Below are 18,101 nucleotides of genomic sequence, written 5' to 3'. Positions count from 1 at the left end.
CAAAAATATTGCACAAACAATGATCTGTAGATCTTTGGATGAGAAAAGGGCTATAAAATACTAAAAGCATCAATAACATCTCCGGATTTATAATGTGCTTAGGCGCAAAAGTTTAATTGCTGATATGATATGCCCATAGTCACGCTGCCTTCCGGGAAAATACTGTTTCTTTTGTAATTGTTTTTCTGAGAAGTTCACCGGCAATTTAAAAAAAAACAAAAACAAAACAAAAACTCTTTTTTGTTTCCAAACTATCAATGTCCCGTTTTGTTTGTCTTCCATAGTATAGTGCCTTTAACATAATCAATGTATTCTAGCTACCTGTTGTTGTTGTTGTTTTTTATATATTATTATCCTGCTAAACACAGTTCTACAGACAAATTCCCTTAAATGAATTCACAAAGTTGTTCAGTCATGTGCTCCGACAGAACTTACAGGTGTGTTATTTCCGGTGTATTATCGAAGGTCCCCGGCTCGATGTAGGAGAGTGGATTCCTCTGGAATGAACTATTGAACAGACAAGAGAAAATGTTTCATTGACTTGCATTAAACTGACACTGGACCTTTTTCACCATGTGTATTTCTCTCTTCTGTTTTACAGTGGCAGTGTTGCATTCCGTGTTTCTCCTTATTATTTTATTACTCGGTTAACCATCGATCAACATTCAAGTATATCAAACTTTCTCTTTTTTTTCTTTAAATTCAGCTAACCAAGCATACTGACTGTATAGCGTATAACCATCATGTTGTTAACATAATACACAAGCATGCATGGCAAAAACAATACACTGATGGTTTACTGCACTCCCGCTTTATCCACTGACACAAGCTCTCATAAAATAAAGCGTATATTATGTATGTAAGTATATCAATAATCATATACATATATAATATAATATAATATATACATATATATGTCTATATAAACAAATATACATTTACAGTAAGATATAAACACACATAAAGACTTTGAACGCAAAAAAAAAAAACGAACAAAAGAGATACGTACAACCCCGTTTTCAAAGTTTTGAAGAATGGTCGCCAAATATACTGAAAATTACATCTTTTCGATGATACTTCACTCGCTCTGTAACAGAAATAATTTGAATTATCAAAGATTATCACATTTATATTCTAAACATTTCTTTAGCGATTTCAATCTCAAATATCCCAAGTTGATAAAAATAGATATGTCAGTTTTTAAACTTAACTCTTAACAGATAACTATATGCACATATATGTAAATATGCATATATTTATTCATATATGTATGTGTGTGTGTGTGTGTGTGTGTTTGTGTGTTTGTCATGATAACGATGATCCACAGCATTTTTATAGCGCCATAAAATTTGTAGTAGAAACATTCAATGGCGCAGACTCCTCAAGAGAGTATAGCAATTGAATGACTAGTGACAAAAAGTGCTTGTGTGTGTATAATTATGAACATTCATTTCATATTCGTTTAGAATCAAGTTATACATTACTGTAACAAGCACACACAGAGACGCCCACACACACATACACACACTAATTCATACGTTGTGCTTACATCCAGGCAACTGCCGACAGTCCGTCGAGCATGCCTCTACGGAGTTCAGTGATCGCATTCCCGGTGAAAGAACTGCAGGAAAAATAACGGTTTAAAGGAAAATTTTCACATCGAGCAAAAGTTCACAATCATGGCTAATGACATCCATCTGAAATATTGTTTTCTGTCTACGAGTCATTAGTGTAGACATTAGCGGCGATGGGGGGCGGGGGTGGTGAGAGGGGGCGTTACAGGGATGTGTCCCCAATCCCACGAATCTACTCAACAAATGTGGTTGATCTTTTTTTTTTGTTAATTGAAAAATGTCCATGTAGTACACCGAAGGTGTGCACCAGGTCGTTGAATTTCAGGTCTAGAATATACAGAAAAACAGAAGAACATCATCCCCTCCCCCCCCCCCCCCCCCCCCGCCCGCAAAACAACAGATGACAGATACCACGATTTAACCATTCAAATCGTCCCTTAGTATTTTTTTCTTTACTTTTCGACTGGAAAATTTCCATATTATGCTCCACATCATCCCCCTCTGCTCGACAAACCACAAGCTACTAGTACACAGAGAAGATGCACACGCAGACCAAAAGGTAACGGATTTTACGGTTTAGCCATTAACACTGTTTTTTTTTTCTTCTTTTATTTTCAAGTGGGCCCTGAGATCTTATTCAAAAGATAATGTGGAAGCTTCTTCGTGCGGCTTAGAGATACCCCCTCACTCTATACCCTCGCTCGGTCATTGCACTCTCTCGCTTGTGTCTCCCCCACCCGCTGACACGGAAAAATAAATATGACTATGTATACGACCATAAATGCAAACATGTGAAGCTTCGGGCGCTATTTTCACCCGCGAGGGTATAATCGTTTCGCCTATTATACGGTATTACCGTCCCCCTACCCCTGTCTTCGTTAAATAAAATTGCCTCCACTGCGACGCATACACATCTTTTCACATGACTCGCGAAAATATTCCGAAGATATTAAAGCTCAAGATCGTTACCCTTATATATTGTTACAGTGAAAACCACTTTCATTAAACATTTTGAATTGTAACGATTATTGCCGGTTCACGTACCCTTTTGGGCCATAAGTGCACGCTGTGAGTTTATAACTGGCTGCAAGTCAATTAGATATATAGTTAAAGTAGGCCCGCATAGAAATCTAAATTATGCATAAACCAGGGTCGACCTCCTTATAACGAGAAAGTACCATAGATTCCACCTAACCATGTTTCGAATTCACCTAGAAACGCTTACCAATGATAGGCCCTTCTCAATAAAACGAATAACTAGTTTTAATAAAGCCAGAGAACAGCTCGTTTGTACTCTCAGCGGGGAGATGACGTCACCGTGATGAGGCCTCGATCTTATTCGAGAGAGCGAGCGCGAGCTAGCGCTAGCTAGCGTATAGCTAGCTGTATACAAAGCCAAGCTAATACGTGTAGGATGCGAAGCCGACTAGACTTTCTTGTTGAAAATGGCAAAAGGTACCTCTGACTTGGATATCGAGGACCTCATTTTGGAATGTGATCCAGATTCGGAGGATTCGTTTGATGATTCGGACTCTTACGATAACGACCATGGGGAGATAGGCGAGTACGACGAAGATGAAAGTGACGTCGAAGGATCATCAGGCAGTGCAGGTGCAGTTGAACGCCAGCCTGTACCGTAACAAAACGAGCCTCTTCCTCGCAATCCCGCCGTGGCTGGCCGGGTAGTGGAGCGGGAGAGAGATGGCGACGAAGGCGCGGGTGAAATCGATCTCCGCAGTAGACTTGACCCAGCTAATGTTCAAAATTGGTAAGTTTTAGCACCATTTGTAGCAGATTTCATATCAAATTGAATAATGTGAAATGTGAGTATGTATTAGCCCAGCCACAGGCCATCAACATGAATTTGGGAAAGTATCAGAGTATAGAGACCTTTCAGTTTCAGTTCAATAGAACTAGAACAAGATTCAAGAAGTTCGATTGTGAGATTTTGAGTTTGGAATGAGAGCAAGGGCCTAACTGTTAGCAATTCAATTAGCATGACTTTGTCTGAGCTAGGGCCTAACTTTTTAGACTATGCCAAAATGGGGAAATTAGCAAAGGTAGTTTTGTTGTTGAATCAAGATATCCGGCCTCAAAATGCATTTTTGATTTGTTAGGGTCAGTATTAGGGTTATACTAAGTATTAAACCCTAATACTGACCCTAACAAAAATTGGTCCCTGGTGTCTTAATTGATGAGATTGCCACCTAGTCTAGAATTCTATGGTAAAAACAACGAAGAACCGCCCCCGCCAACCAGGAGTGGACTCCAGTCTCTGTAAATTAGAGATTACACACTTGCTGACCTCCGTTATTTGATTTCTTTTCTTTGGTTTCTTTTTTTCTGGTCATTGAAATCATATCATATCACAAAGTGCTCAACTTTTTTTGCACAAAAACTAGACAATTCTTGAATATCTTTGAAAGAATCGGGAAGAAGAATTAGGCGAATCGACACTAGAGAATAAAAATCTTACAGATAGTATAGGCCGGTTTCGCCCGTCACCGAGAGTTTTCACTACTAGGCTCATTGCATTGACCAGGTAGATCTACTAGACTCAAACTTACATGTATTCCGCCGGCGCTGGGCCTGGGCGCGGGTACGGTCGCGACCAGTCGGGGCGGCGCCGGGGCTGCGCTGCAGATATTATATCTAGGCTAAAACTAAAGTATGGGCCATGGCTGTATGGGGAAGGATTTTCGCAACCTTCCAAGAGACCCAAGAGACCCAGAGTTGTATCGACTATTCACGGTCACTCTCCAACAAAATGGCCCAGCTAATAAACATCGTTTACATATTTAAAACGAAGGTTATTATACTTAGTATTCAGTAGTAAACAATGCCCAAAGGCAAAGAATTAGATTCCAAGCTTCACTGGCACGAAGAAAAGTAGCCTAACATTCCAACTTGATCATCAGCTCGCCGAATTGCGTCCGAGTCAGAGTGCGTGCAACTTGTAGTAAACAATCGTCGATCGTTCAACGGTTTCGAACTAAAAAATAATGACTTACTGATATCAAAAAGCTTGAATTTCCACGGAAATGTTATATTACTTTGATAATCCCGTAGTTTTAAATCAGAACTTTACAGTGACAGATTTGATTTTACTAAACTTCCGAGTTTCCTGACGATGAGGCGATCGCGAGCAGAAAAACATAGATCTACAGTATAGCAATGCATATCACATGCATGCAGCTAGCTAGCTGCAGCGTGCGCGTGCAGGCTCGATACGGTGACGTCACATTCACAGCCTTTTCCAGATCGACTCGCTCCGTGTCTGGTGCCTGCCCCGAGTTGTCCGAGAGAGGGCGATTCTTTATGCGGGCCTACTTTAAAAGGACATTAGCGTCGGAATGATTTAATGGTTTGGGTTTTATTATTCACTCCATTCGGTGGTACAATAATGAAAACTCACGTCTGTTGGCATACTCAGGCTTACCAGTAGTATGCGACTTTCGAACATCGTGTGTCATCCCCATATAAAATTTCACCTTAAAGAGCGGACACTGATATAACTGTAATTGCAGGAAAAATGTATCTCAACATTTTCGAGGAAACATACTTGCTCACCATGTGTAACAAGTCGCGTCTACTCGCAAGCTCTAAAAAGTTAAGTACAGACACACGATGTATTTCACAAAGATTCGACGTGCATTACCTATCAAGTTAAAATTTTTGAACTGATGCATATAAAGGCATACCAAGGAAGCGTCACACAGGTGTGTGATATCTCTTTGAGCGTATAGACAGGTCATGTTTACAGGCAAAACGTTTAAAGAAAATTTCTGTGATGACAGGTCCAGTGACGTTGAAGGTCAAATGAGTATTCAACTTCGATATATGCCTTGCATAAACTACTGCTACTTATTGCAATTCACGTAAGTACCCATGAAACAGAGTATGAAAAAATGATGATGATGATGACGATGATGATGATGATAGAACAGCATTTACATGGCGCCATTTATCTATACAAAAAAAGAAAAATAAAAGGCGCCCGGCTTTAACAATGTGTCACACATCATTTACAAAGTTGTTTGGAAAAAAAAAATGTCTTCAGTTCAGATTTGAAGGTATTGAGGCTGTTGCAATTCCGAAACGGAACTGGCAGAGAGTTCCACAGACGTGGCGCAACAGAAGAGAAGGCTCTATCCCAATACATTTTTAGGCGGGTATTGGGAACATGGAGAGTCAGTCCATGTACAACGTAGTCCTGGTCATCGCTGTCGTACACTGGTAAGTGCAGACACGTAGCCAGGAGACAAGTTATGGAGAGCCTTATAAGTAAGCAGGAAGATTTTACACTGCACTCTGCGTTGCACAGGCAGCCAATGAAGCTCAAGGAGTGTTTGTCACATATAGTTAAACTTCTTGGTGACTGTGAGAATAAAATATGTGATGTAAAATATCAAAGGGAAAAAAGATACCACAGAGCATTAATACTTACACCCCTATTATCTTGTCTAGCCCTCGCATTGCTCCAGCCTCGATGTGACTAATGCGGTTCCTTCGAAGGATTCTATATGGAAAAAATAAGAGGTAGAATTGTGTTTCATTCCAAAGTGCTGCAGAAATGTCAAACTGTGACCCATCATCATCCTGGAGAAGTTATTAGAAAATGCAGAATTTATTTGTCACCATGACATGGCACCTCTGATTTCAATGCAGTGGCGGATCCAGAAGGGAGTTCACCGGGCGCGCGCCAACTCTTTATTTGTTGTTAAAACAAAAGAAACAAAAAGAAAATGTGATGAAACCCGGAAGCACCACCAGAATATTGTCTGCGCCTCTCCCCCCCCCCCCCCTTCCTTTACGGAATTCCTAGATCCGCCCTGCAATGTACTGCCTATGAATATTATTGGAGAGAGATAACAAGAAACCTTAGTACACATGTACAAATGGAGAGTTTAAAAAAAAAGCATCACGCTTTGAGATACAAACAAAAACATCGGCCTTCTTTAACGTGTTGCCAATTTCAAATCAGTTAGTGATTTCAACGTAAACAAAAGAAAACTGACCAGAAATGAATACAATTTATTAGTGGAAAATTGCAAAAATGTCCAGTTGATGTTTTAACGCTTTTGAGGCTTTTAGAAATTCTGCAACCAAAGCGAAAACGATTCGTATGAACGTAAAAGGGCCCAAATGAATTAAAGATATTGTTTATTCTACGTTATTTGTTATTGAACATTATAACACAGAAAAGAATAAAGATATAAAAAAAAATGTAACACCTATCCCGGAACTACATTTTCTGGAACTAGGCTCTACTTTCACTGGTAATATCTAATTTGTATCGGGCGATACTAATTACTTATACCACGATACAACTGATAATTGTTATCTATTCTACCATCAGTATTACAAACACCAACATCATCAATGTTTTGTTGCCGCGAAATGATACAGGCCAATACCCATCATCAATTTACTGTTATAAAATATTCAAGTTTCTGTATACAATAATACCTGCTGCTTTCTTTTTGCACTCACAGAACAGACATTGTGTTCAACTTACAATAACTATGATACAAGAGTTTGTTTGCAAAAACCGATAAGTCCATATTTGCCAAATGGAGATATTTGCGATTAAAGGTCAAGAAAAATAAAGAGAATAATAACATCATTTTTTGCTTCTTTTGACCATAACTTCAAAAATGTACCTTTATATGTAGTAACCAATATATCATTTAAAAGGTATTATTTTGTACTTCATGACAGAGACCGTACTTCAAAATCTTCAAAAATGGACCTATCGGTTTTTGCAAACAAACTCTTCATTACTTGCGACAAATAATGTGTGCTATGCTATCTGCCCTGCTGGAAACAACACAGTGTCTCACAGTGTGTTCACATAGTCGACTGTGTGAAAACGCTCGAATTTAACAATGTGAAGATGAATTCACACTGTGGTGTGGTTGTCACAGAGTGTTCACATAGTAAAACTTTGTTTCACACTGTTAAAACGCTCGAATTTAACAGTGTGAAGAGATTTCACAGAGTGATCACAATGTGTTTCTCACACTGTGTTCTTTCCAGCATGTATAGTCACATTCTCTAGCTTCAAGTTTTTGTTGTCTTTTCTAAAATTACGTGATCTCACATTTTTAACTGTCCTTATTGTTTTGTGTTGTGTGTATATATATATATATATTTTTTTTTGGGGGGGGGGGGCTATTGGACAGAACACAGTGTCCCACATTGTCAGAAGCACAGTGTGAAACACAATGTGAACACAGTGTGAAATCTCTTCACACCATTAAATTTGAGCGTTTTAACAGTGAACACTATGTGAGTCATCAATTCACAGTGTGAAACAAAGCATTACTATGTGAACACTCTGTGAAATTAAACCACACCACAGTATGAGATCATCTTCACACTTAAATTCGAGCGTTTTCACATGGTCGACTATATAAACACACTGTGAATACACTGTTATTACACTGTAGGGCACGGTGGATTTTTTTCCAGTATGGGGGGGGGGGGGGGGGGGCTTACGTATACATACAATACTTGAAATTGTAAATTTGGAGTATGCTTTCACAGCCATTGATTCAAATGAAGTATACTGTTTCTTTGTTGTTGTTGCTGCTGTTGTTGTTTTTGTTGTGGTGGTTGTTGTTGTTAGTAATATGTTTAGCAAAAATTCTAAATGGGTGACACTTTTGACGTCAAGTTACATGTGAATAGCAGAAAGATCTTGTCGCGTGTTTTGGAACCGAAAGATATCCCTCAATCATTAACTTATCGTCAGTATTATATTTCCTCTCTTTCCATTTACTTACAGATCAGTTAGGCTTATCAGGTCCTGAAAGGTTCCATTCCGAAGGATCTCAATGTTGTTGGAATCAAGGCCCCTATAAGATAGCGCATGAAATAAAAACAAAAACAAACAAAAGAATAACTAAATGGGAGGGAACAGCTATACACCAGCTGTGCACTGGCGCTCCTTTTCTGGGGAGCATTCCGCCCATGTGAAGTCCCCACAATTATACAATGTACGCTGTCTTTATTCAAATGCCTATATAAAATGGTGCTCTTGTACACATCTGGGCCCTATCGCAAAAATGTCGAGATCAAACATAAGTAAAAAAAAAATCAAACATAAGTCTGTGAATGCTCAATTCTGATTGGTCGATACCTGCCTTATGTCTGATTACATCTCTTCATAAGATAAGGACCGGTTGGGCACGTTGAAGTGATATGGCGCTGAAGTGTTGCTCAAGAACGAAAAAAAAAAGAGTCTATACTTGTCCTTGTAGAGCTATAGAATCCTATACCTCCTATCGAAGGTGGAAAACGTTAAGCTCCTATCGACAGCAGAGGTATAGCAAATTAAAGTATAAGCATGCCATCGATCTACTAATTATAGGATATATATATATATATATATATATATATATATATATATACATAACGCATTACACACATCAACAGAGCAAGAAATTTCCTATGTTATACATCAACCATTGTATAGGACCCACTTTAAAATTCAATCTATACATTTATTTATTTCCCCAATCAATTTTCGCATGCATTTTACTTTCCATATGCATCACAAAACAATTTTGAACACAAATTCGCCTATAGCAAAGAGTGAAATTTGTGATTATAGATAATAAAAGCTATTCAGAATGTCTAACTGAAACGAGAGTAATTTTATCAACAAGTCACTGTACTTACCACGGGGAAAAAAGTAATATTGCTGACAATCATAACGTTGACGACAATGATGACAGCTAACATTCTAAACAACATCTAAACGTCTTATCATGTCTATAAGCAATGGTCCATTATGGCAGGGGTAAAACATGCAGTATGAAGTCTTCATGCATTCTATATATGTTATATACAAAATGGTATAATCCGGAACTAGAGAAAGAGACTTAAACAACAAAAAGTAAAGGTATCAATTAACTTCAGCAGTCAACGTCTTTACAAATTTGTTTTAAGGTGTGGACAAAAGGAAGCCCTATGAGAGTGATCAATGCAAACGTGCCATTTCAATTTAAATTAGGCTCGGCAGCAGCTTAATATGGTGGTCAATATCTGATTACATGCTCACTGAAGAATGAATTTCATTTCAGCATAAGCCTCCGACTAGTGGTGATTTAAACGTATATTGTCTTGCTGAGCTGCGGCTGATGGAATATTGCCTGGCAGGGTTTTGTCAAATAACCGACCACTTAGAATGAAAAGCATTCAAAATTAGTAAAGTATAGGGATGATCAACAGTCATCTATGTGAGGTTGCGTTTGTTTAAGTGCTTGTGTGTGTGTGTGTGTGTGTGTGTGTGTGTGTGTGTGTATGTGTGTGTGTTTGTTAACTATGGGGTATCCTTTCGCGATGTTTAATATCAGACATGAGTCACATGACTAATGTTCATGAATGAGCCGAGACCTCGCTATATGCCAGCATGCTAATTTGACAGCCGAACGTAATTACTATATATCAGCGCTAGGCAATGACCGGCGTATATTAAGAGAGTGCAATTCAGTGTCACCATGTCTAAAACGTGATGTCATATAATGTGCGCTCAAAGTGAAGGTCCAAACTTACAGCCACACGAGATTGGGCAAATCGGAGAACATAGGTCTGTTCACATCTTCGATGATATTAAAGTCCAAATATCTAAAAACAGAAACAGGAAGTGATACGAGAGGACACTCTAATCAGAGAAACAGATAAACCCCGAATGAAATTTTAAAGGAAGAAAAATGGATGCAGTAAAGTTAAAGGACTGAATATGCAGGCCATTAATGAAATAATTTTTTTTCCATCGTTTCAAAACCAGAAAAAATAAACAAAAACATAAATCAATATGCAGCATAAGTGCTCACCCTCTGGAAGAAAGATAATTGGTTTCATTCATTTTTTTTTTTGTTGTATATATGCAAGGTATGAAGGCAGTTCATGAAAGAGATAGAGATGAATACAAATGATGAATGATATATTTCGTACATCGTAAAGACAAGAATGTTGTATGGTAAATCAAACAAAAATGTTCTACCAAATACCAGAGCTATCTAACGTTAAGATGTCAGTAGATATTTGTTACACAAATTGGTATACTATCTAGGGAAGTTGTACAAAACAAGGAAAGCACACATGTCAAACAGGCGGTACATTTTAATAGCAAAATGTAGATCGAATCTAATCACTGCACAGAAACGGTTTCTCATGAGAAGCTAAGATATTGTCAGTCTTCTCTATCAAACTTTCATTCAGTAGCATGAAATCTACGCGAAATACTTGAACAGCATCACAAAGATATATATTTCACTTATCTAATGTAACTTGACCTGAGACATGCATTTGATGGATTTTGATATACCGACCATTTAACTTTACTTACAGTTCTGCTAGTTCGTGCAATCCGTTCAGGGCACCCGGCTCTATGGCAGCGATGTAGTTGCGTTTAAGGGTCCTAATAGGAAACAATCGATGCTTACTTTATTGCAACTGTGAATCGATCTTTGTTTTTGTTTTTTGATCTTTTGTTTTGTTTGTTTGTTTGTTTGTGTCTCACATGCATAGCATGCGACGAGGGTGGTATATATATGCCGGGAAGTGTTCATTCATGTGGTATAACGTGTCAGCTTACTATTCGAAGCTATGTACTCAATAGCAGCAAATCATTCAGCTAGTATTCAGTGTAAATAGAAGTATGCATATACTATGTATTAGAGATATAGATACTAAGGAACATGAAGCATGGAACATACTGTACGTACAGTGATTCACACCTCAAACAGTTAATGGGAAAATTGTAAAATCAAATAGAAAAGTTACAATCTCTCTGGTAAAATTTCTCACCTGATGGAAGAAATTTGCAATGTAATTTTATTTCAAAAACAACGCTAACGTCCCCATGTACCATATTTCTAACAAGTTATCCTCTGTCTTGATGGACGGTGTCTGTGCATATAATATGAAACGCTTACAAAATTTGTAATCTTGGCAGAGCGGTGTACACATGGGCCTGAACTGCTGTTAGGTGATTGTTGTTCAAATCTCTGCAAAGAAAGAGATAGAATAACATAACAAACATAGATAAAGTTAAACAGCGCTTTGTTTTCCTCTTAAGAGTTTGAAATTCAAGCGGTCCAACTGTACAGTAACAAGTAGTAAACCTCTTGTATGATATGTTTATAGTAATATAATCATTAATAATAATTAATATGATACAAAATGTAGCTTTAGAGTATATAGTGGGGTACTATACCAAATATACTCTATCCCTAAAGTCTCAAACAAGCCTCCATCCACAATTGTTGTAAAAATCTCAGGGAAATGGATAAACTGTTGAACTTTTGTTCTTGGTGCCAAGCAATTAGCTTGTTGACTGAATAGTTTCACATCCTAAGACTCTTCGTCATTGTTAACCACGTCGGTCTCAGCCAAAGAAAGAATTATTGTATATATGAATATATACATGCATATGTATTTAAAGTAAATAAATTGAATTCTTCCTCTTAAGATAGGGTTCCAAGGTTTCCAGGTAGGCCTACATTATGTAGTTAGCGTTGTTTACATTGTGTTAACAAAAAAAAAATAAAAGTAAGGAATCTATTCCATACCAGAAATTTACTGCCACCACGATGTCATGATGTATACATTTAAGCATCGATTAGTTGGCATTCATCACGTTATTTACTATTTGAGTACTTGACTATTTCGCCAGGACTAGTTGTGACGCGACAATGTTTGTGTTACGTAAAAACACACCATTGTTTACTAAATTGTATTTATTCCGCGTCTAAACATTAAAAAAGTAATCATTATAAGGTAACCTTTCGTGCTCAAATTCGCACCGCATTACAGAAATACTCAACATTACATTGCATACAATAAATACAAGCAGTATATTTTGTGCAATCACGAATTCATGAAATAAGAAATGTATGAGGAACCTTTCATATTCATTGGTATGCTTTTACAAATTATAGTATACAAACTTTACACATATTACTTGTACATGTATATATATATATATATATATATATATTTCATTTTCATTTCATTTCATTTCAATTTATTTTCACATATATCTCACATATATCACAATAAAGTATATAAATACGAAAATTATACAAAACATAATTTAGATGAGACTTCATCAGAATGTACAAAAGTTTGATTTGGTATAAACACGAGGTCTGTATGCATGCGAATTAAACTAGTCATCGAATGCGAAAAAATATGATGGGGCCTGCGTAAAAGCATTAGCTTGTACAGCCACAGGTCCCGTGAGTAATCAGATTAGGGGAAGTTTAAAGTACGGATGTTTTTTAAGACCAACTATATCTGAGGAAACCGATTTAAACAAACAAAACAAAAAATCCAATTAAATATATGTCACTAAATAAAAATACAGAAAACAGAAAACAGAATATATATGTATATATATATATATATATATATATATATACACAAACACTTTTTTTTTACTGAACTTACAAGTTCCGGAGCGAAGTCAAATGCAAAAATACTTTCTCTGGAAGCGTGTATATATCGTTGTACGATAGTGCCCTGGAAATAGAAAAGGGAAGCAAAACTCTCGAACTATTCAGAGAAAGCGTCTTCAACAATATCTCGTTATCTACATTTGATATTGTTGCTGTGAATTCATTTTATCAAGTTTAATAATGTACATATTCTTTTGAGTACAAAAATAACGTAGATTCTTTGAGCACCAGAAGAGTAATAGAGCAAAAGTGGAATAAAATCCCCCCTCCCCCAATCAACCAATGATAATGTTAAATGAGAGCGCAAATATTAACCTTAAAAATGAATTGAAATCAAAAGTCATTCCCAGGAAGAAATATCTGAATACATTTTATGGCGAAAACACCATTATTGTCTGTTCATATGCTCTTCTCTAGTTATACCTTAAAACTAAATCAGAAGGTCTCATAATATATTAAAAAACGATATAGATGTCTAACTTCATATATGTTATTCAAACTGACAAACTCAAACTTTCCATCGATGAATGCATAGCTATACTAGAAGTACGATTTGTGAGAACTAGCAAAAAAACAAAAAAAACAGTGAAATCTGAAAAAACTGAAAAGAGTCATAAGATCACAATACCGACCTCTACAATCAATGCAGAGAAGGGTTTTTGAGGCAGAAAATTGGCTGGAGGAAAAACCCCTTAAGTGATTTTTCACTTGTCCGAGGATAATTGACGATGATGATTTCACGTCATTAAGCCTTCGTGTAAAAAGTAATTCATATATCTAAAAAAAAAAATCTATATCAGTCTCGGGAAATGGAGAATTGTGTATATTATGACAGTTCTATTTATGATTTTAATTGAAATTAAGTCTAAAGAGGAAGACTTTAGAATGTGAAGGAAACTTTGTCGAACAATGTCGAGTGCCTAATGGACAATCTCCATTGAAAATAAATTCTTCTCAGTCCTATCGTGCCTATAGTGGGGAAAAATACCGCCAGAAGCAAATAAAAAAAGAATCAACCTAAAGACGTTATAATTCTATTCATTTGAAAAGTTAATGGGGCTCCTGGACAGTATTCTATTGTGTTTAAATATTTCAAAAAGCAATCTTGAATTGATATCAAGCAACTTCTCATCTTGAATTGATGTCAAGCAACTTCGCTTCTTTTTCACTCACAGTCTGAGCAGGTTTCCAAGCCCAGCAAAGCTGTCACGTTCGATTCGATTGATGCGATTGTAGGACAAATCCCTGTGAAAGAAATAAAGTATGCAAAAACGATAATGTCTCTAGCAACACATGACAATACGCACAAAACGCTGGGACAGGAATCTGTACGTTTGTGTGTACAGACGAAGCTGTAGTATTAATTTGACCGGGGACTCGGCCAATTAAGAAGGTACTGTAAATTTGCACAAGATTTACATGAAGATGTGCGCTTATACACACAAACCATGCGATTTTGTTTTCATTTCGTGGCGGCATGCAGTTACTTTCTTGATAACATCTATTCTACTACTTCTTAAAATGTATAGAGTCCTGAGTTGATCACAGAGAATTGTGTTTTCTTTTCCTTATATTAATCATCATTAAAAATTTTATGTTTCTGATATTTTCCTGGTTTATCTCAAGCCTTCATCTCATTCGCGTCTCCTCATACTATCTGAAAGATATCTTGTCAATCTTTGAAGTGGTTTTCTATTATGGCGCTATTGGTCAGATTTCTATCGCTCCCTCCAATGCAGTCGTAAGTACAGGTCTCTATGCGTCGATATCATCATACTCAATGTACTTTTTAAAAGAAATACTTAAAAGCGCATCATACTTTCTCTACTTATATAACTTTCATTGATCATAATAATGTCTATAACCATCCCAAACAACAGTGACTGACTCCAAGTGATATATACAAAATGAGATGTATAAGATCTTATCTCCCACGTGGAGCGTATCTGGGACAAATCGGATATCAGTTAGTTCAAGACTCGTTCATAAAATTATGTTTTCGAGTATTAATGTGGGGACATTTGGCTGGCTTGACAAACAGGCATTTCAAGGTTATGCGATTGCTCAAGTCGTGATCGAGCTATTCTTATTATTCATGACGCAATGAAATGCATTTCATTTCATTTCATTTTTTTTTTTTTTTTTTGGGGGGGGGGTCTTTCATTAACAGACTTTGAGATTGCTACATTCTTATACATGAAGATAAGCTTATCAAACCATCTAGCTCCAGGAAATGATTCCAGCGGTTTGGTGCTTCAATTCTCAGAATTATTTACTACTTCTTGGTTATGTTTAGAAGGAAGAATTTCTCTTAACAAATGGGTTTTCTCTCTCTTTCTCTCTCTCTCTCTCTCTATCTCTCTCTCTCTTTCTTCGATTTCTTAAGCCTCTAAATTGCAACATTTTCACCTCATTCCTAAATTGGCAACACATTGTAGAGGATAAAAGTTCCTAACTCTTTCTCACGTTCTTTCTGAAACCTTGCAGACGGAATGAAGCTAACGAGTTCCACCTTTCTCCAGCGCGAGACATGTGCATACAGTGAAATCCAGAGATATGAATCTTCTGATGAAAGGACGACATTTCTTAAACCAAAATTCCTACAGGAGGTGGCGATTTAAGGAGGGGTGTGATATTAGATATCAATCGGATATGTTGCGTGCAATTTCATCAAATTACAAATACTTATACACTCATATGTACATAGCATTGGTAAATAGCATTTTTTTTTGTACTTGCTTATATGGCACAAATGATCTTCCTTGTGGAGCAAAATTACAGAACAACAGTAGCAAAAGCAACTACAATATGTCCGTGCAAGTTGAAGTATTTACATTCATAAGTATGAAAAACACATCGATAACAAAGTATTGAGCTTACAGAGTTCGTAGGGAAGTCAAATTGATGAAGGTGAATAATCCCACGTCAGAAATGTTATTAGATGACAGCAGTCTGTAAAGATATTATACACGGGGAAAGACATAGAATCAAACAAATGAAACAAAATCAAAATGTGATATAAAACGAACTCGCGATATTATAGAACTTTATAAGTAAAACGATGTCACGCCAACGAATGCAATGGAAAACGACTGCACATGATAGGTCTTTGTCGTAAGGAGTTGATGAAAATGGATTTGCCTTTGGCAACCGGAAACACTTTAAGAAAATAAAAAGATATTATCACCACTTTTGTTTAGAAGGCAATTAGGGAGCTGAAGGTCGCAGCTTATGGTGTGAATAATTAAGACAATTTGTTCGTCCAGCAATTGTGGTGGTTTCGTGACATTCTCACTTCCATCCCCATCAGCACTTGTTGAGCAAAGAGCACGGGACGCAGGACTCTTTCCCTTGATAAATATTTGCATTTCCACCGAGGGCGCACACACACACGCACGCACACACACACAAACACACACACACACACACACACACATACACACATACACACAATAAATGGGCAAAAACTGCTTAAAGTCAAAATGTAAATCATGGTAGTGCAATATTATAAAAGCTTTCAAATGCGAGAATTTTCCTTTGGAATTACCACTGAAACAAATTATAAGCATTGTTCTCAGTCCGCTTTTGCTTTTTCTTTTCTTTCTTTTTATCACACACATCGCGACAAAATGGCCTCTCAGAAATGTGTTCTCTATTGAGACAACGATCGAAATATCAAAATTTAATACCGAATATCAGCTAATTTATTTCTTTTTCTGAGGCTGCCAGACATTGTTAGAGCTGCGATGGATGGCACGGATTATTATTAAGTTGGATGTGACTATCCGCCAATGTTACCGATTAGGCATGACGCGGAGGCTTGTTATTTAAAATGAAACTCCACCAAGTTTATGACTTTGTTCCAAGGTTTGTAATGAAAAGTCAATCTCACTGAAACATGTAAAAAACACAAAATACAAAATACAAACACATTTTGTTCCAATCATATTCATGGAAAGTGCATTTTGGTTTTAATACCCACATAATGAAACCGACAATAAACTGTTGATATACTACTATATACTCTGCCTAATGCTTGTATAAAAACCAATATTGAAGTTGGGTGGATGTGAGTGAACAACGATTTCACGTTATTATTGCGATTTGATTAACTTAAGAAGAGATTCTGATTACAGCCTACATGCGGACATTTATGACACAACAGCAGATGATCCAAAAAGTTCATTCGATTATTCAGATGGAAAGACAGAACAAAAAAGGGGAGACTGTGACGAGCATGGGCGTTCGCGTCCATCTTTTCTACAGAGGCTGCCGTGTAAGGCGGTAACTTTGTAGTCTCGGTAATTTCGATCCGGTTTAACCCTCCGCGATATTGCAAATTATGTATACATGAAATGCCATTTGATGTTGCTTAGAGTGCAGAAAACTACAGAAAAAGCTCAGCTGAAACTAGACAGATTTGACAGATAACTTTTTCTTGATTGAAAAGAGAATGGTACATAATGCAGCATAATTCCAAGTTGGCACATTTAATTGAACAAATTAACGAATAAAAACACATATGTTTCAATGCCTTAAAGGGTGGCAGAGTATTGGCTGAGGTGAGGATTCAGCCTTTTTTTGCGAAACGTTAAAAAGCGTACAATTCTAAGGGAACTTAAGTTTATTTGATAAAAATCAGTTTTGAAATGGCTGAGATATTTTTAGACAGAGCAAAACAAAGCGATCCTATAATAAAAGATGGGTCACACCTTCTATATTAGGATCACTTTGTTTGGGATATCTCAGCCATTTCAAAACCACATTTCCTCAAATAAACTTTTAATTCCTCTAGGAATTATATGCTTTTCAATATTTCATAAAAGGTATCTCATTATCTAAAGAAAAAAAATATCATCAAAAAACGTTGGTAACTTGAAACCCCATTGCAACTAAAAACTGTTCTATCCCTTTGGTCTGATCTGTACTCTTGGGTTGGCCTCTTTGTGACTTGCAGTCAACGTATTTTTTTTTTTAAATTCTTTCTCCGTCTTTTTTGCAGCCTAAAACAAACACTAATTCATGGCACTATTGTTCGTTCTAACAAGCTATGTTT

The 18,101-nt window shown here is 36.8% G+C and overlaps 1 protein-coding gene across 1 annotated transcript in view; it reads right to left on the bottom strand.

Annotated features, from left to right (window-relative positions):
* LOC139737157 (uncharacterized) overlaps positions 1-18,101 on the bottom strand; it is a 57,256-nt gene that overhangs the window by 3,092 nt on the left and 36,063 nt on the right. Inside the window, exons 5-11 of the mRNA XM_071647834.1 lie at positions 15,926-15,997; positions 14,219-14,290; positions 10,137-10,208; positions 8,363-8,434; positions 6,022-6,093; positions 1,550-1,621; positions 436-507 (exon numbers count right to left, since the gene is read on the bottom strand). Coding sequence (XP_071503935.1) covers positions 436-507; positions 1,550-1,621; positions 6,022-6,093; positions 8,363-8,434; positions 10,137-10,208; positions 14,219-14,290; positions 15,926-15,997 — 504 coding nt within the window. The remainder of the gene's footprint in view (positions 1-435; positions 508-1,549; positions 1,622-6,021; positions 6,094-8,362; positions 8,435-10,136; positions 10,209-14,218; positions 14,291-15,925; positions 15,998-18,101) is intronic.

The sequence above is a fragment of the Diadema antillarum genome, unplaced genomic scaffold (assembly GCF_040938485.1).
Source record: "Diadema antillarum isolate AM-2024a unplaced genomic scaffold, OU_Dant_1.0 seq00000684_RagTag, whole genome shotgun sequence".
Classification (NCBI taxonomy): Eukaryota; Metazoa; Echinodermata; class Echinoidea; order Diadematoida; family Diadematidae; genus Diadema; species Diadema antillarum.
Note: the sequence above shows the minus strand (reverse complement) of the source record. Positions and strands in the feature narration are given on the sequence as shown.